Source organism: Felis catus, chromosome B2 (assembly GCF_018350175.1).
Source record: "Felis catus isolate Fca126 chromosome B2, F.catus_Fca126_mat1.0, whole genome shotgun sequence".
Taxonomy (NCBI): domain Eukaryota; kingdom Metazoa; phylum Chordata; class Mammalia; order Carnivora; family Felidae; genus Felis; species Felis catus.
In genome coordinates, this window is record NC_058372.1 from 57506593 (window position 1) to 57527583 (window position 20991).

Below are 20991 nucleotides of genomic sequence, written 5' to 3' on the forward strand. Positions count from 1 at the left end.
CCAGGAGAATCAATAATAGCTGTCCCTGACTCAATTCCATAAGACACCTCTGTACTGTCTCCCCTTTCCTGTTTTATTCCAAGTCTTTACTACACTCCTGTTTCTTGAGACCATTTCCAAAATAAAGTACTTGAATGTAATTCTTTATCCAGGTTCTGCTTTGATGGGGGAACTTAGGCTAAGACAATGCAACATCACAAGAGGAGTGATATTTATGGGCTGAAAGATGATGGGGGGGGGACGCTTGTCTGGGGGATGGTACTGGTACTTCACATGGCTTTCTCTCCTTTACTAGATCCCTAAATATTGGAATCTTGGAGGGGGTTGGTCCTCAGCCCTCTTCTCCTCTTTGTCTATATCTTTTCCTCAGACAATTTCTGGTTCTATGGTGTTGACCACTGCCTCTATTTTGATGACTCTCCAAATTGTATCTTTAGTCATGACCTTTCTTTCCCCTGAGCCTGAGGATCATTTATCTGATTGCCTACATGTCTTCTCCATTTCGATATCTAACAGGTATCTCTTCCTTCATCTGTACCCAATAAAACTCTTGTTTACGTCCCAATAATGCCCTATAAAACCACTGTCATGCCCTCAGTCCTCCTCATGGCACTATAATCTACCCATAGTCCAAACAAATAGAGAAATCTAGATGTTCTTGATTCAGCACTTCTCAAACACTTCCTTGCAAGTTCTATCAGTTCTGTCTCCAGAATAGATCTCAAATTCATCCACTTATTTCCATCTCCACCACCATCATCCTGGTCATAGGCAAAATTATCTCTCATCAGGGTCACTGACAAAAGCCTTTTAAAATCAATATACTGCAGTCAGAATTGTTTTAACAAATACATATACACCACTTGCCTCTTTAAAATCTTCCAGTGGCGGGGCACCTGAGTGGCTCAGTTGGTTAAATGTCCGACTTCAGCTCAGGTCATGATCTCACAGTTTTTGTGCGTTCGAGCCCCACATCATGCTCTGTGCTGACAGCTCAGACCCTGGAGCCTGCTTCAAATTCTGTCTCCCTCTCTTTCTGCCCCTCCCCCGCTCATGCTCTGTCTCTGTCTCTCAGAAATAAATAAAAATTAAAAATAAAATAAAATCTTCCAGTGGCTTCTTAAGGCACTGAGAATTAAAAGCCAATAAACCTTCCCATGTGCCTGAGACCCTACATGATGTAGGCTCTGCTCACGTCAGATATGCTTTTCTCTCTTGCTCCATATGCTCTGCTAGACTAGCACCTTTTCATTCTTCAAAAAAGGTAGGTTCTATCTCTCTTAAGGGTCTTCCATTTTTCTGAAACTTTTGCTCTAATAGTTGTTTTCCTGGTTTTCATAGGTCATACTCTGCATTCTATAGGCTTTAAGCACAGTCTCTCCCTTTTTGGAGTCGCTCTTATCATGAGCACCTGTCTGGAACAGTACCCTCGCTCCCCCCACCCTGCTTACTCTCTGTGCTCCTTGTTTATTTCCTTCATAAATCTTTTCATGCACTTTATATTGTGTCTTGAGCCATTTTTATTTTCTTTTAATCTTCTCAATTAGAAGAAGAGCTCCATGAGGGTAGGAATCTCAAATTACTCTGGCACATTTGTGGAATATATTAATGGATAGGCTAACTGTTTTGAGAAATTCCTCTGGATGGGTGCATGTAGGAATTCCTTCTTACCTACAATGAAGCAGAGAGTCTAACAAATTTTGCCTAATATTTCCTGTCTCAATAATTTATAAGCTGCTGCATCTCTGAGCCCTAATGAGACCAAAAGATAGGAGAAAACAATTTTTTTTGTAAATATGTGAAGACGTTCTTATAAATCTTCACTTCTTATTTTATGTGGTAAGTCTGATTTTCAACTAGGAAGCAAAACTGATGATTCACCCTTTAGTAATCAAAATTTTTGTGACCAACTGTATTTTTCAATAGCTTGATAGAATGGTTCTATCTAAGAAGCATGAGGTTTTTATTGGAAAGGACAAAATTTCAATTCCATCCAGTCTATGATACCTTTTCTTATTACAAAATGACTTGGCTAACTTCTAATATAACCTTCCACATAGAGAATGAAACTCAGTACTTCTTAACTCCCCTTCTCCCAGCTACATAAAAATCCGTTGTCTCAATTCCCTCCTTTCAATACTTTTTAGTTATGAATTCTTTTTTCAGTCATTTCCATTTTCACACCTGTTATATCAGGGTGTGGTGCTCCAACTTTTTGATGAGTCGGAGCAGGTAAGATCTGTTTGTTTTGTTGTATACCTGGGGCATAGGGACCTGTGCTCATTTTGGTAGACTTACTCCAGAATTTGGTAACAAATACCACTAGCACCAAAGGGGTAAACTTTGCTTTTAAAAATTTTTGTGGGCAAAATAAAGATGAAACAATTCCTATCCTGAGTTGATAAAATATTAATACCAAATACTTTTAATTATTTCTAGAAAGATTTAAATTGATATTTATTTCTGTATATCAAAGCTAACATTACATTCTTTGGCAAGCTGCTTCCTAAAACAATCTTATATTATAGCATCTTGTACCTTTTTGTAATTTAGGATTTTCTGAAGGAGAGCCACATGGATATTATTTGTGATTTTCTTTCTTGCTATATAATAACTGTATCACGGGGTTTATTGTCTTTAAACAAAAAATGACTGGTCTACAATACAGAGATCTGTTAATATTGTTGCCTCAGTTTTCCAAAATGACATCAAATATTTTGATTTCATGTATTGCATTCTGATTTTCCTTGTTACTCTGAACATTAGAATGACTTTGAGATTTTATACTACAGAGATTTTCCATAGTCTAACCTCAGGGTAAACTCATTACCTCCTTTGTAATTACACGATGGCTGTGAGAAATACATGCTCAGGGATTAGTCTCATTAACAGGTCTTGTCTCGATTGACTTGGAAAGAACCAAGGAAACGATTAGACATATTTGATCAGTCAGGTGCTGTCCTTGATTTCTGTGAGTGACTTCTATGCTCCTCATCTCCTTTTGCGGTGCTCAATGCTTAATAATCAAATACTCTTACCTTCCGTGCAGAGGAGCCCAGACCTCCCATAAGGGCAGAGGCAGAGGGAATCTGTCCTGGATTTAGGAACACAGGTGGCACCGTTTCCACATGGACTGTTTTCACAGGTTGCAAACTGGCACATCCTGCCTGAGTACAGCCTTGGACACTCACAAAACCAGTTTTCACTGTCACTGAAAAGGGAAAAGGAATTATAAAACCAATCAGAAAACAATGATCCTTTACACACAGGTGGATTCGCGCGTGCATTCGCACGCACGCGTGTGCGCATGCGCACACACACATAAAATAAAAGCTGCACCTTGTCTTCTCCCTTTCTCAGTGTTTTTCAACTGTGAAGTATTTGTAGCTGTGCACTTCGCATTGAAAGCAGATTAGCAGCTTTACAGTTTGCCTGAGGCCATGAATTCTATTTTAAGCCATCTATTTTTATTTTTGATTTACCTCACCTTTTACTGCGCACTAGGTGCCTTTTTAGGACTTCATTAAATATGTGTGGCGCTGCCTTAGTAAAGTGCTTCAAATGTCTATTAGAAGAAAACGTCTTAGATGCAACCTGAAGAGAATTTCAAGCTGGTGATAAGCTTCCTCTACTGAGGAGAAGTCCTCCAACAGCCACCCTTGAGGTAGCTCACAAAGAAAGGCACAGTGGGGAGCATAATGACTGAACAACTTCCAGGGCCCCAGGCTGAAGGTGCCTGTGAAGCCAGAGCTGAAAACTGTTCTCATCCACCTGCATGCCTTCTCCAGAGGGGATGGTGACCAGGAATCTGGTGCTTCTGCCTTCCCTGCATCTATTTCCTCCACCTGCCAACCTTTGTTTTTGAGAGAGGATGGGAGAGGGCCAGAGAGAGAGAGAAAGAGAGGATCCCAAGAAGGCTTTGTGCTCTTAGAGATCATGACCTGAGCCAAAATCAAGAGTTGGATGCTTAACCAACTGAGCCACCCAGGTGCCCCCTTTTCCCCCTTTTAAAGTGAAGGTAGCTCGGGGTGCCTGGGTGGCTCAGTCAGTTGAGCCTCAGACTTCGGCTTAGGTCATGATATCAAGGTTCGTGGGTTTGAGATGCAGGCTTGGTGCTGACAGCTCAGACCCTGGAGCCTGCTTCAGATTCTGTGTCTACCTGTCTCTCTGCCTCTCCCCTGCTCGTGCTCTGTGTCTGTTTCTCAAAGATAAATAAGCATTAAAAAAAATCAACAGTAAAGGTAGCCCCAGCTTGCCTATGCAGATTCACTCCTCCCCTATTCCCAGTCTATGCTGACGTGGAAGGCAGACTCCCACTCTTGGTGTCAATGCTACCAATTGAGTGCAGGGTGAACACAGGGCCAAAACAGCTAACTGGCTTTTACTGCTGAGGTTGCCATGTAGCTGCTTGTGACACCTGCCCATTCAGAAGGGAGAGCCTGGCTGAGAATAGAGAGCTGATGCCTGGTAGTGCCAATGTAAGGGACTGGGGAAATGGGATAAAACACTGTGGAAAGAACTTATGTATCAGATAACAGGTAAATCTAGCTTTGGCAGGTGAGGTCTTGAGACCCTCAGAGGCTCTCTCGACTCTTAAGGGGCCAAACACGGGTGATGAATAATTTACTCATTTTATAACTATGAGAAATAAGTGAGATGACTCATTTTCAGAAATACCAAATACAAGCTGTGCTGTCTAGTTAACAATAGGTTTAGAACCTATTGGAAATATGTGCGACCTCCTTCCCCCCACAATGGAGTCCCAAAACCTGAGACACTTCACTTCCTGGTTCTTCTTCCTCCTCTCCATTTCATGGGCTTTGTAATGACCATGGGCCAAAAAACTGAAGTCTCTGTGGCAATTCAGGGAATGTACATTTGTTCCAATCAGACTACTTTTTGCCTTACATGGGCATAGGCAACTTCATGGTAAGGCTGTAATCTCTGTAGGACTCAGCCAATGAGGAATCAGGGGAGGGCTTGCATGCTTGGAGATAAATTGCCTGCTGTAACTGCCTCAAGTATGCCTGTCCATCAGACACCTGCTCTGGCAAGAACGTTGATTAAAGCCTCCCTTCACTGTGCTCCAAGTCTCTGCGTCCCTCCTTTGATTGGGTTAGTGTGCTTATTTTTCACAATAACTTTCATGGCAACTTGCATAGTATTTTACATAGAGTGGACAAATACAGAATCTCAGGTTTTCAGAAATGGTCCAAAATTAAGGATCAATGCCGCTAAGATGGTTATAAAGCACCCTAAAAAACTCTTCTATTTTGGGGCTGTATTACAAAACAAAATTTTGAGGACCCTTGAGCCAATGCTCCTCCTTCTCACCCGAGAATAGTGGTAAAAGCATAGCCAGACAACCTGGAAGGTACAGTGAAAGCACTGGGGAAAGTCACACCTTTTGGTGTGACTTAAAGTGTTAGTTAGGAACTTAACGTTTTTGGGGGCCATGGATAAATCTCATATAATTTCACCTCCACTCACCTAACCTGGAATTGAAAGCTTAGTATAAAGCATCTGTATTCTGGGATAAAGTCTTGGAGTGTAAAACTCTTGAAAGCTGCATTCTGGAAAAACCAAATTAGTCTTTTTATAGTAAAGGAGAAGGCCACATATATGAAGTCAAACGAATCTAAATATTGATTGATATAAGTGCTTTAATCATATAGACCTAACCAGATTTGAAATGCGGGAAAGACACTTTTCTGTTAAAAACCGAGGAAAGCACTAATTTTAATCATGTCCTATTGATCAATCAAGCCTCATTTCCTTTTTGCTTTCATCAGGTGTTGGAAGAAGTTGGTTGTTATAAATTCATGTGGAGATGACTAACTGCGTGCATCTGTACATCAGCAGGCAGACAGAGCAGAGAGAGAAATGGAAATTCTATAGAAAACGCTCTGCAGAAGGGGAAGACCACCTTATCTCGCTAACCATGAGCAAGTGTCCAGAGCCCTCTTGTCCATCTTGGTATTCCATCAGCACTTCATTAGAAAGAGTTAGCTTTAACCAACTGAGATGATGATGCCTCCATACATTTCACTTCAAATTGTACCTTCAAGTTCCAAAATAGTTCCTGGAGTGCCAGATATTTCACCAATAGTTTTAATAAAATCTATTTTTGCTACCAGCTGCATTACACCTGGACCCAAAGGCTTCTCCTAGTCAGATCTTGCCAAAGATCCCATTACTAAATCCCAACTTCTTCAAAAACTAGCAAGTCAAATGTGTTTGCTGTTAACTTCACTCAAAGGATACCTCGCCACACCCTGAAGCAATTGGCAATGCTGACCAAGAAAGTAAGTGCCCTAAGCCTGAAGGACCTCAGGTAACCTTCCATGTTTGGAACCAGTGATTGAAACAATGTCACCCTCCTTGACCCCGTTTACTTTAAATGTTGTAACTTCCTGTGAACTTATTGGACCCTGTATAATTAGATATGGGAGAATATATTTACATGTAATACACTTTTCTAATTTGAAAAAGTTCTAAAAATCTTACCCTTCACAGACCGGTGAACTACATAGAAAACTGTTTTTGCAAGTCTTCCTCTGAGTGAAGTTCTTACCTGTAAACCATAACACCAAATGTAATCCCAATTCCTGTCAACCAATATTTGATGGGCACCTATGTCATGGAAAGAGCCAGGTACCATGGAATAAATAAGACTTGCTCTGCTCTTGTTTGGGAAGATAGCATAAGTGCACGAACTAATCTTTGTAAAACACAGCACAGGTATGTGAAAAGGGAATTTAGGCAGTGAGCAAGGATTTTAAGGCCTTAGCTCTGTAACATGTGGATTCAAATGTCAATAGCTTCTAAAAGCTGCTCTGTGGACTGGCACCACAGAATGTTACCAGTGAATCTCCCCATGGCTTTTAAAATGCAGATTCCTGTGCTGCCCTTGCCTCTGAGATTTTGATTTAGGAGATGTAGAGTGATGCCCGTGATTCTGTGTTTTAAAAATGTCATCATGTGATCCTGCATAGCTTACTTCCTGCAAAAGTCAGCTCCCTTGAGACAAATTTTCTCACCAAAGTAAAAGCTTGATGGGCATTAGTTACTACTGGGTCTTTAGCAGGATGCCAGGACATTGTAATTTTCTCTTTTGGGGCTACATTTTAGCTTTTGACTAACATATATCTGAAAATACAATATTTATCCACTAAAGTACAACGATTAGAGGGTTTTTATTTTACTAGTGCCATATAGGGCCTACTTTATGTATGTATATTATGTATGTATATTATATGCATATATATGCATGTATATTACACTTAACAACAACACGAAGTAGGAAAACATTCACTCAGTCATTTTAAAGCTTAGTTAAAAAAATACTACCTATCTAAGTGTATGCAAACATCTGTATATTTTGGCACTGTAACTATTATAGCATACTCAATTACAAGTCACAATATGGTTAGCATATCAAATGACTGTCGTTAAGTTTCTACGGGTATTAAAAATTATCTTTAGAAAATTTAGCTGATTAAAAAAATCAAAAGATGCTGGCTTGAAAAGGATGCCCCTATTTACATAACAGCCAGATGCCTGAAAATTTTCTACAACTAAAAGGACTCCTGCATGTATTAACTTAAAAAAATAAATATCTCTTCCTGCATTCTTTGTATCTAATGGATCATTAGCAGATTTCAAAGTTGACCACCCACAGTGTCAAGAGAGGGAAATTCTCTGCAGGAAAGTGAACAGAAATGAGTCCTTATGAATAATGTCTCTAGATGCTTCTAAAAAATAAAATCACTATTGGCAGAAATAACCCATCTCTATGTATAGGCTCTTCTATTTATAGCACCACAGCACCGGCTTAAGAATGCAAATGAGATCCCAAGTAGCCGTGGTTCAAATGGAACTTTCCTTCCTTTTTCATGAATTTCTGGCACCACAATGAGTCTGCTGATTATAAAGCAATACCCATGAACCCCCTGGCCCAACCCCCAGTCTTGTTAACACTGTTGAACTCCTTTCAAATGAGTTGTCAGCTCTGTGTGGAGAATCTGTGTTGCAACATCCATAGATAGTTTGCCTCTAGGACAGAGGTGCCTACAACGATGTTATTTCTTGAGGTAAGGCATGCCATCATATTTGACATTTTTCATTTTTTCTTTTTGAAAGTAGCCAAATGTGAAAATAATAGAAAAAAAAATGCAAAGCCAAAATTATCTTAAGGCGGCCTAGAAAGTGAACTTAAAGAAACATAGTCTATATAATATACCCCCAGATGGAGAGCTCAGGGAAAATGTCCTTCAGCTTTAGGGGCTTTTATCTTTGATTAAAAAGATTTTATTAAGGGTAGAAACAAAAAAGTTGAAAAAGGATATGAGCAATAATAAAGTTGTAGAATCACATGTAAAGAGATAATATACAAAATAAGGGTAATTCACAACAATATAAAATATTTTTGTCTCTTCATGTTCTAGGATCTGTCCAATTCAATTCTGTGGATATTTTGTGAAGGGAGATTTAATTTATGTTATAATCTCTCTTCCCCTACCCTTCCTTCTCTCTCGTAACGCCATGGTTCACTTTGTAAAATGTTCTTCATTGGTGGAGAAGGATGATCAGAAATTTCCTTCCCAGCAAGAGATATCTTTTCCATTTCTTTTACCGTGGGAACCACTAGTCCTTCTGAAATGGAGTTAAAGCTTTGCTTCCAAGGGAGGAACCTCAGAAAATATTAAACCCCAGACAGGGAGCTAACATGGCAAAAGTGGCCATAATCTAAATAATTTAAATGGGATATGCATGAGGATGTGCCTTGCACAGTACTTGGCAATGATGAACTGCTCGTTACATGTTACAGAAAGGAGGTGGGCATGGATGAAACATACAATTAATTGAATCTGAATCAGTTAATGGTGGGATAAAAGCAAGAGAAACAAATCTGGCACAAAGAGAAGCGGGTTGGGAAAAAAGCATGAGGTAGAGGGTGTCAATGGGTGAGAAAATAAAAGGATGCATCGGGGCGTGCCCGGGTGGCTAAGTTGGATGAGCATTTGACTTCAGCTCAAGTCATGATCTCATGGCTGGTGAGTTTGAGCCCCGCATCGGGATCTGTGCTGATGCTCAGAGCCTGGAGCCTGCTTCAGAATCTGTGTCTCCCTATCTCTCTGCCCCTCCCTTCCTCACACTCTGTCTCTCTCAAAAATAAACATTAAAAATAAAATAAAAATAAAGGATGCATTAATAATTGTTGAATTATTGTAGCATTTCAACGTTTAAAATTACCTCCCCCAATTAAAAAAAAATCTCAGGGTTTTAAGATTAGACTTTGTGACCAAGCAACAATTTTATAATAGATTTTCTTATTTCGTGTTCATTGCAAAAGTAGCCAGTCTCCACTCCCCTGCACTGTAAGGGCAATTTGGGTAGGATTTAATATAACAGAATCAGTAAATGCAGTGCTTATGAAGCTCTGGAGTTCTCAGATAATTTCCTGTGACGATAATGTGCCTATTTGGAGGCTATTTAAGACTAGAAGAGTTGGTATAAGCTTTTAAAATGCAGTTTTAACTCCTCCTAAAAAGAAACAAAAATTCTTTTAAAATATTTAAGCCAACAAAGTGCTGTTTCACCCATTCCCTTGACCTCACTAATGTTCACATACATACAATTTCTACTCAACTGTTTCCATGGTGAATTCAACTGTTGCCAGGGAGGTGGAAACAGTGCATACAGTGTTGATGATTGTTCTTTTCTGATATTAAGAAATATCTACAAAATTGCTGGGGGAGGGATTTATTCTGCACACACATAAGGAATAGTAAAGATACACATTTATAAACACTAAAACATTCTTTATGAATGTTACTATATTCCTACACTCAATTTGCACCAAGAAATTTAATTTATCTCAATTTCTCACTTATTCCAGGTCCTCCCTTTCATCAACTCTTTTTTTTTTTAAGGTTATTTATTTTATTTATTTTTTTGAAAGAGAGAGATAGCACGAGTGGTGGAGGGGAAGAGAGAGGGAGAGAGAGAGAGAGAGAGAGAATCCAATGCAGGCTCTGCACTGTCAGCGCACAGCCCATTGTGGGGCTGGAACTCACAAAACTGTGAGATCATGACCTGAGCTGAAACCAAGAGTCAGATGCTTAACCCACTGAGCCACCCAGGTGCCCTTCATCAGGTCTTTATACTCTAATTTTGGTGGGGGAAAAGCAAGAAATTTAGAGGACTTGCCTCTAAATATGTTGCTTTGTCAGGTTTGCTCTCACACTACAGTTTGGGTCTGCCACTTAGCACAAAGAGGGAACATGTGGAACTGTCCCAAACCTCCTTATACTGAGTCAATGTTCTGAATAATACAGATCAGAGACTATTGACTAAAAAGATGTTTAATGCCCACCCCTTGAACCACATGGTATATTTAGCTTATAGTTCTGAGGTCCAGATATAAGGTTTGCTATACAATTATAGGGAACAATATAACATTTGCCACTCAACATTTACCCATATACAAGAGATTATTTCCTCAGTCCCAAACCCAATGTAGACCTTCAAGTCATGTGGCTTCCTCCCTGTAGCATATCTCACACATTTATGTTAGTCCAGATAACATTCACAATTCATTCGGCAGAAGGCTTGCATTAATTTTGGCTTTGACTCCTTTCCTTCTACAAACTGATTGTTTAGATCTTTCCTAATCTCTAAACCCTGTGTCCCACACTCACATGAGATGACTTCATTTCACACTCTACAAAGTTGCAGTCAGCAACATCAAGCCTTGACTTCCCACTCATTTTGCACTCATTTTTCCATCCTTCTTTCTTTTTACCCCGTTGAAGGAGTTTTAGGCAAAGAAATAGTCATACTGTGTTTTAGAATTATCATTCTAGGGCTATGGTGTGGAAAATGTACTGGAGTGACACTGAGAAAAGAAGCGGTTTCTCTTCCTAGCGTAGATGATGCCTTTTCCTCCTTTTTTTTTTTTTAACACCTGTTGGAGGCATGTGCAGGAAACCCAGTGGTGCTCACCCCAGCAAGTTTCAGCAGCACCTCCTCAGGGGAATTCCCACTAAGCCTATGTTCCAGCTGACTTTCCTGCAAAACTCAGGTGTCCCAGTGAGTGGATTCTTAGCAAGGTCAGCAGTACTCCCAAGTGTGGCTTTCCAGAAAGTTCTGCTGGCTCTCTAGTGGGTGGCTTGTAATAGAGTTTCATAGGTCCCCAGTGAGCAAAATTCTAGTAAGTTTAGCAGTAGCCCTGTGGGTGGTTTCTCAGTGAGGTTCCTAGCATCCCAGGGGAGGGCATCCCAGTGAGTTTCAGCAATAACCCAGCAGGTGGCTATACAGCAAGTTTCTTCAGCCCCTCATTGGATAGCTTCCTCTTTCCCAGTCCTGGCCTGTGGCACCTCAGTGGACTTTTCTATATCCAATGACCACATGCTCTCTAAAGGGGTCTAAATACCAGCTGGTGTGTGTCTTCCAAATGTGTTCTTTCTTTGATTATTCTTCCCCAGCCCTAAAGGTAGGACTTACTTGCTACATTTGCTATACCTAAACTTCTAATGTACTCTATCATTTAGGAGTTACTCCTCTGTTACTAGTTAATAATTCTTCATATTAAATATTCTTAAATTACTGTGTGGTTTCTGTCTCCTTATTGGACTCTGATTCACATGCAGAGAAGCCAGTTGGGAGGAGATTATTAAAACAAATCCAAGCAGAAGTGTAGATAAAGTCAATGGAAGTAGGCATGGAGAGAAATTATCTACTAGATGGTTAGAGGAAAAATATGTATTTAACTTGATGACTGATTTCTGGTTTGGACAACTGCCATTCTTAGAACTAAAGAATACAAATCCGGAAAGAAGGAGGAGAATATAATGAGGTAATTTTTACACATGTATTATTTGAAACATCCATGGATATCCTAGTGAATTTGTTAGGTAGTATCAAAATAAGTTATGTTTGTAAAAAATAATTTGGTTTTTGAACAAATCATTTGGACCAGCCACTTACCATATAAATAAAATAAGAAAGATTGCACTAGAAGTCTTTATCTATTATACCTTTCGTTATCACTACTTGGAAAGATACTCATGTGTGTGGAAACATGGTATGGCAGAGTTCTAAGCTTAAATGAATATTCCTTTATGAATACAATTACCACACATGACATAGCTGTTCTTCCTGAGGACAACTTGGTTAGCTTCGTGGGGACGGCTGAGAGGCCAAGTCTATGAGATAGAGAGCTCACTGGACAGACAGCATCCCAGCTCATTTTCATGCAAGTGTTCGTGATGATGATGATGATGATGATGATGATGATGATGATGCATTTTATAAAATGAAACATCTTTGATGAGTGTTAAACTGGAAAGGGTGTCAGGGCAACAGGAGTAAACAGGGACTATCCCAAACTGGGGTCTCTGTTTAGGGTCATAATATTTTCCCCTTAGTCTATTGTTATGCTGAATGTACTAATTAAATATAAAGAATTCTCACCTAAAACTAATTCTGAAGTGGAAAGGCAATTATTTTATTTTAACTGCTGTATTACTTGGAAACGCATTTCATTAGAGTTCAAATTTACACATATTTAGGAATGACCTCAGAAGAATATTTTCTGTTAAGTTGATACAACTGAGATACAAAGCTCAGGGAACTGAAAACAGCTTTCCTGAAAAAAGAACCACTGATAATAAATCACTGCTTTGCTACCTTTGATATGTGGGCTTCTTTTTTTCTTTAATCCTGAAAGGGATAATTTGAGTTTTAAATACAAGAGGTTGAAAGTGGCTTCAGGCTTTTTCAATTAAAAGTTTAAGTTTTCAACTTCTTTGCGCTGGAAAAGACTAAATCTCTTGGAATCGGTTGACATGATGTTAAAATGGACTGTGCTATTTCTTTGAAAACCATGTACAATGGCCAGCCTTCATCAAAAGGTGTTTCGGCTGGAGGCAAGCTTCTCAGTTCAGTGACCTTATGGATGGTAAAGGACAGTTTTAAAAGGCATTTATACCTAGTTAACATTATTTTGACACTCTATTAGATGTGACAATTTTCTTTTACATTAAATGGATAAAAAAAAAAGTAACAGTCAACTTTTCCTGCTGTTTCTATAGTTTCAATTAGTTTCTTTACCCTCAATTGCTCTATCAGATGGGCTAGATAAGATTTCACTATTTGGGGGATCATTTTAAGCCTCTTTTCCAGCAGTTTGTTATTTTTAAAGCTCCAATGATTCACCATAAAATGCATCTCCATCTGCAGGAAGCAATTCCTAAATTGCTTCACTCAACAAATCCAAAACCGCTAGGCTCACCATAGCACAGAAATAGAACTGGTTTGGAAAGGGATTACCTATTGGGTTCAGAAAACCTTCTTCTGAGACAGGCTATAGCACAGAACAGATCTCTGAATGCCAGAATCAACTTTAAATTTTTTTAGCAAGAATCATTTGAAGTTTTGTTTTATGGGTTCAAACTGTTTCCTGGTAAAAAAAAAAAAGTTTTATTTCCTGGTAATTAACATTATGAGTTATCGGTTGTTGCAAACTCTCCAATCAGTTCAAACTGAATTAAAATTTTCTATGCAACTTAAAATTGTATTTGAATGGACACAAGTTTAAATACTTATTTCTTAGAATTATTAAATCATAACTTGAATTCATTTCTTAACTCATTTCATTTAAAGTTAATCTCTCTTCTTCCTCCTCCATGGTACATATATACAAAATACTAGACAGTATGGAGGAGATATTATATAATAGAGTTGAATTTTTGACATAAGTTTTATTTATGCTAACCTGTAAAATGGGGTAGAAAAATCTTGATTTATCTTAGTTGTTTTAAATCTAATTAAAATAAAATAGGCACCAAAAATGCAGGTCAAGGGACAAAGAGTTGTTTGCTAGTTTAATCTTATGTAGGAAGCTATTGCTATCCTTGGGATTTAGGAAGGTCGATTATTCTATAGAATTTTTAAAGACAGGACACAATTTATTTTAATCCTATGCCAGCACTTCTCTGAAGTGGATTTAGACTTTCACACTAGAAAGAAGAGATGCACTAGACCTTTGAATTGAAAAATTCTGCAGCTACTTTCAACCTCTGATATCACAAATCAAGTTATCTTGTTCTAAAAAAGAACAAAAGAGAACTTGCTAATCTGGAAGTTATTCAGGAGTCACTTATTATCAAAAGTATTGTTAGTGACTATCTCAATTACTTCAGAAAACCTTAGGTATAAAGGTATATGACAATGCATAAAACAGACTGCTTAAGGGATTCCTTGTTTTATTACAGAAGGTGTCACTCAAGTCTCCAATAAACAGCTTCATACAGATATTTTTCAGAGATACACCATTTGCCAAAAGCAGTGACATCACATTGTGTTTGGTTTTGCACTAAAGTTCCTTGGAGGTGTTCCACGGCCTTCGTGAGGGGCAAAGGGCCATTTGCCATGCCTGAACTAGAGCTAGTTCACCTTTACCTTGAATCATTCATTCATTTTCAACAAACATTTACTGGACTTCTCTATGCCAGGTACTGCTAGGCCCTGTAACACTGGAGTGAATAAAACAGATACAGTCCCATTTTGTATTGAATTTGCAATCTAAATGGGGAGACAGGAATTGAACTATTGGGTATAAAATTATAAATTACGTTAAGTGCTGAGAAAGAATATCACATGGTGCTACAGGAGAGGACAACAGGGGGATTCTTTTAGATGGTAGGCAGAGGGGACTTTTCCATGGAATTAGTAATTAAACTGAAATGCAAAAAAATAAGGAATTGGGCTAGGTGAAAATTGCAGAGTGTTTCAAACAGTGAACAACATGTATGAAGGCCAGGATATGAGAGAAAGCTTGACACATCTCAGGACCCAAAAGCAGTCATTATGCTTAGAGGTCAGAAAAAGGGAGGGGATTTGAAGAACTAGGCAGAGGCTAGATCATGCAAGGATGTCTCCGATCTTATATCAAAATATATTCAACATTTCAGTTACATAATAGTGTGATTTTTTTTCCCTATCAGTTGATCAAGGAAAAGTGTAAAAGGAATCCTGACTAAACATCATACATGGCATAGTGTCCACCTTTCTTTGTTCAATGGGCTCATTCAGCCACCAGTCACACTACTCCTTAGTTTTTAAAGCAATGGCCTCCTACTACATTTGGAATAAAATCTAAATTTTTTTTTTACAAGGACCCATAGGGCTGGATGTGATCTGGTCCTTGCTTTCCTCTCTGACTCACCTCTTTCCACCTAATCACTATGCACCTACTTCACCTGCCCTTAGTGTAGTATGTCAAATCCCTGGGCTCAACTGACTTCAGATGTGTCTCTAATGTACAGTTCCCAGGGAACTCAAACTAAACACACTCTACTTTTCACCATGAGAAGAGTATAAATCATTTTTGCCTTGGACTGAGGACTTCTCATAGACCCTTTCTACCCCCATGAAAACACTGTCTGAAAGAGCAAGGTTAATGCCCCATTGGACAATCTCAAACAATGGTGGTCTCAATGCTTCCACCTTTCACCCTGTAGGTGAATATTTCTTGCAGACCTTCTGCAGGCTTTTCAGGAGGTCCCTGCAGAATTGAGCCCTGAGTCACTGAGAGCTGTGACTTGATAACTTCCCTTCCATTGACTTTCCCTTGCCCATTCTGTCCCCAGTCCTTTACTTACTCTTTTCAATCACCTCCAAAACACTGCCCGTACATAAGACTGTGATACAACCTCTATTTTTTGGGGGGGACACAAGCTTTGATCACAATCTTTCTCTTTTGCAAACCTTCTGCATTGCTCCCCACTTAAGCCCTTTGTGCTCTGCCTAGAACCATCTTCCCCTTTTGTATGATCTTTGCATGGCTGATGCCTTTTCATCATTAAGTGAAATCATTTTAGCTGAAATGTTATGTCCTGAAAGGAGACTATCCTTGAAATGAATGTTGCCCCCAGAATGTTCATCTCTAACATCACTCTTTTTTTATTTTTTTATTTTTAAAGTTTTTATTTATTTTGAGAGAGGGAAAGCACGAGTTAGGGAGGGACAGAGAGAGAGGGGGAGACAGAGAATCCTAATCCTGACAGTGCAGAGCCCGGATGCAAGGCTTGAACTCACGAACTGTGAAATCACAACCTAAGCTGGAGTTGGAAGCTTAACCTACTGAGCCACCCAGGCGTTCCTCTGTCATCACTCTTAATATGTTTACTACAACTGATCGCATTTGAAATATTCCTATTTAGTTCCTTATAAATTTATTTCAGTACTCATTATAAATTTATAGATCACTTTACTACCTAGAATGGAAGCTCCAGGAGAGCAGAATCTTTGGTCTGTAACAGAGACTTGTGTTCCCAGAGCCTAGAACAATGGCTGGCATGTAATGGTTTCTGAATAAATGTGTGTTGAAGGAAATAACAACAACAAAAAATTCTATGTGTTTTCAGGGTGAGATAACAAAATACAGAATGTGATGTTTTTTCTTTTAAGAATACATACCTCAAGCAATCTCCTGAAGTGCTGCTACTACTAAAGAGATACATGCACAGTTTCTTCAAGGTAAATGAAAAGAAGACATAAATATCTGGAATTTCGAACTAGAGCTTTCTTTTACTGACAACACTCCACTTCTTTTTAATTTTACTAATAAAATCTTCTGACAGGACAGTGATTAACTTGTGAGAGAGAAAATGGACTGGGAGGGGGCACAAGGGAGTATTCCTGGGAGTTGGAATATTATATATCCTGATCTGGGCTATACACATGCAAAAATTCATTGAGTGGACTCTTGAGAATACACACACACACACACACACACACACACACACACACACACACAGATCTTGACCTAGTTTGGTTCCTGGTAAGCAAAAACATAGATCAGTTTTGCAAGCATTAAGAATGCAAAGGCTTCTTTCATACCAAGTTTGTTTTTTGGATAGTCCATCAAAACCTGATTTTTGAAACTTTAGGTGGGTCAATAAAGAATACTTTGGACACATTTTTACATTTAAGTTATCAAATCACTTCATTAACATAGTGAAAGATCAATCTATATTGCAAACATTCCTGGAGAAGACAAGTCTTTCTTTCATAAAAATATTATTTTCCCTGGAAAATAGGAATTTTGTTGGTAGAAATTGCATATTAAGTTACTTTATCAGCTGTTATGAAAATAATATATTTTAAAGTTCTCAGTCCTTGGTCTTGTGAAGAAATACTCTATTGTCTGTGTGGAGCACTTCCATTTTTATTAAATTTGTATTTGCCTCTTTCTTTCCATTTGGGTCTCATGCTAAATTACATGGCTAAATTAACACCAATTTAAGTGCAGTTTTTAAATGGAAGTCTAATATCTTCCAATATCTTAATCACAAATTATATGTTTTATAAATAGCAATTAAGCTTTCTTGACGGTGCAGTGGTGACACATATATTCCATGAGGCACTGATAACCTAGGAGTAATTCAGTAGCATTAGGGAGGACCTAGGTTGCTGGCCAAGTAGGCTGCTTCTTTTGTGGTATGAGTTGCAAGGCTGGAAGTTCTCCAATCCAAAAATATCTGTCCATTGTTCTGTGGTTGCTCCATAAAAACCTATTTTCAGGGCACCATTCTTTTTAGGTAGAGCACTAAAGATTCTTATAGTTTAAGTACTACTTCAATGCCACCTTCTCAATGATACCCATGGCCAGAACTAATTTCTTTTTTCTTTCACACATTGATACCATTCACTTTACCATTTAAATATTCAGTAATAGTTATGAAGTCCTGACATGAACCAGTCATACAGTGACTTTGAAGATAGAGAAACAAATAAGACATGACTATATCTTAGTAAGGTTTTAGTTTAGATTAGTAGTTCTTAAAATTAGTTTCTCATCAGAATTGCCACGGGAAAATGAAAATTTGTCAAAAATTCAGATCCATAGGCACAGGAAATGGGCCTGTATATTTTTTTAACAGGTTCCTAGATGATTACGACACCCATTTCTGGTGACCTGGTTTCCATTCTTCCACAATAGTTCCACTACAAGAACCTGACCCACTTTGGGAGTAAAAAGAGAGTCTTTATACTGAACTGAGTCTCTTCAACTTATTTTAGATGTAAGCATTGGTTATGATTGTACTGCTTGGAGGGAATATTTTTCTTCCAATGTGAATGGTGGATAGTGAATGATATATCAAATATTTGTTGAACACAAAATGAGTGACTGGCAATCTTTTCAAACTGAGCTGTCTTCAGATGAAACATCTCTCACATGGAATGACTTCAAGACCTATAAAGGAACTTAAAAGTTGGCATTTGAGATTCTTTCTAGGGTGAAAAAAAGGAAACTTGATGCTCAAGACTTTTATTATGCCTTCATTTAAAAGTGTCTAAATAAAACAAAAAAAAAAAAACAAAAAACAAAAAAAAAAGGGGCGCCTGGGTGGCGCAGTCAGTTAAGCGTCCGACTTCAGCCAGGTCACGATCTCGCGGTCCGGGAGTTCGAGCCCCGCGTCAGGCTCTGGGCTGATGGCTCAGAGCCTGGAGCCTGTTTCCGATTCTGTGTCTCCCTCTCTCTCTGCCCCTCCCCCGTTCATGCTCTGTCTCTCTCTGTCCCAAAAATAAATAAACGTTGAAAAAAAAACAAAATAAAAAATAAAATAAAAAAATAAAAGTGTCTAAATAATTTATATGCTTTTTATTGACCAAAAGAAAATACCTTCATATTTATTGGCATGGATCACACAAAGGCAATCTTAAACCTTTGATTTTAAGGAACATTGAGTTTTCTTTTGAGTACATTTTATAAGATTAAGACTTGACTTATTTTAAGTTTTATTTTAAGATATCTTGTTTACATATAAGACCTATTCTCCATTTTTTAGGTACGATAATATGAAATCAAGCCACAGTTGGAAATGTCCTAGTCTGTACAGACTAAGCACAAAGAGAAAAGAGAATGTATCCACATGATTGTGCACTGAAAAAATTTTGATGTTATCATTTAGATCACTGTGTTAAATATTTAGAGGATTCCAGGAATAAATAATGTTATGCAAGTTGCAACATAGCACATTTTCAAAATGATGAACTTTTAGGAATTTGGTAATGAGGTGATAATGAGATGATGAGGTGTTAAAGAACTTAGTTTCTGCTTTGCATTTTTTTTAGTCCATTATCTTTATTGCTGTCTTATAACACTTCAATCTATATACTGACCTTTTATTCTGACTGCTACCTTAACTGTGCCTATCACACATTTTTGGGAGATGACTATAAATTACGAAAGGTTGAAAGTGCCCCCAAAAGCGTTAAATCAAATGCTATAAAATTGAGTGTTGACATTTTTCAAAAGTGCAAAAAGTGCAAGAACAAGAGTTTCAGGGTGTTGAATACTAGAGGGAAGGGAGGTGTATGTGGGCAAATCAAATCTGGGTACAGAGGATGAGGCACCTTTTATATTTGGCACAAAAGGTTGTTTTCTTACTCTTTGCTAATCAAATATAATTATGCACTTAATTGCTTTATTCTTCTTTAAAACTGACACTGGGAGGGCAGGTAAGTCAGGATGCTATTACACTGATTACAATAAAATGCAAAATGTTGACCTAGAAACAAATTGATAGAACAAGGGCCTACCAGAGATGCAGCATCTGCAGGCATAAGGACCAGTTAGATATTAATTTAAGCTTCAAATATATAAACACACTACCTTGTTCTAGGGAAATGTTAATATAGTTTTAGTTCTTGATGTTGAACATGTAGTATAATAAGAATATATACAGACTATTTTCAAAAATTTTTTAAATGTTTATTTATTTTTGAGACAGAGAGAGACAGAGCATGTACAGGGTAGGGGCAGGGAGAGAGGGAGACACAGAATCTGAAGCAGGCTCCAGGCTCCCAGCTATCAGCACAGAGCCCGACGCGGGGCTCAAACTCACAGACCGGGAGATCATGACCTAAGCCAAAGTTGGATCCTTAACTGACTGAGCCACCCAGGTGCCCCAGAATATACACAGACTATTAAGTGGCCTAAACTGAGAGGACCTTAACTAAAAGGCAAATAAAAGGTATTTGTGTTGGCCTTTGAAAAATGAACAAGGTGTTGAGCATAAATATTGAAGATATGTTCTATTTAAAATTTAAATAACATCTTTTCCCACAATCTCAATGATTTTATTTTTCTTCAGTTGTTAATCAAATTAACTAAAAGTATATATCAAGCTACTTGATACAGCTAGGGGTGCCTTGGTAGCTCAGTTGGATGAGTTGCCGACTCTTGATTTTGGTTCAAGTCATGATCCCAGGGTCATGTGATTGAGCCTTGTGTCCAGCTCTGTGCTGTGCATGGAGCCTGCTTAAGATTCTCTCTCTCTCCCTCTGCCTCTCTCCTCTGTTCATGCACATGCTCTCTGTCTCTTAAATAAAAAAATTTAAAAAATGAATTATATTGTAGTATTACTACATGATAGAAGAGAAAATGGAGGTGTAACTATTGAATCTACATTTTGGATTTTAGGAGATTAAAAAGAAATCATTTAATTTAATATCAGTTTTACTTTAGAGATAAAGGAACTGAGAACCACAAAGTCATCACAGCTAGTTAGCAGCAGATCTGGAACCTCTCGGAAACTACATTCCCTATGAATAAAAGCAGTAACTTTAGGACATTGCTGGTTAACCTGTCCCAGATGTTCTATGAATCTACATACTTTCTGGATGATTTTAAGACTAATGCTGGCTTTTATCCACTCTGATCTGAATCTTATAATGCTCTCAGTCTACCTGGCATCTTTCAGGTGCACATACCAACCAACTCATCCCTTTTAAAGTCTAGTTTCTTCTTCTTGCCCTTACAAACTTTCAACCTCATATTCTACTGTAAACCAAATTCTTACTTCTTTCTTCAGTGCCTTCAGTGACATATTGAACCATGTGTAATTCCTACACTTCATGCTTTTTTACTGAGCTCTTCCCTCTGCTTAGCACACACTTTCCCCAAATCTTCCTCTT

At 38.3% G+C, this 20991-nt stretch overlaps 1 protein-coding gene across 2 annotated transcripts in view; it reads right to left on the bottom strand.

Moving 5' to 3' along the window:
* Positions 1-20991, bottom strand: part of LOC109499722 (protein eyes shut homolog) — an 866761-nt gene that overhangs the window by 128961 nt on the left and 716809 nt on the right. For both annotated transcript variants that reach the window (XM_045057710.1, XM_045057711.1), the window contains one exon: positions 3039-3211. In XM_045057710.1, coding sequence (XP_044913645.1) covers positions 3039-3211 — 173 coding nt within the window. The remainder of the gene's footprint in view (positions 1-3038; positions 3212-20991) is intronic.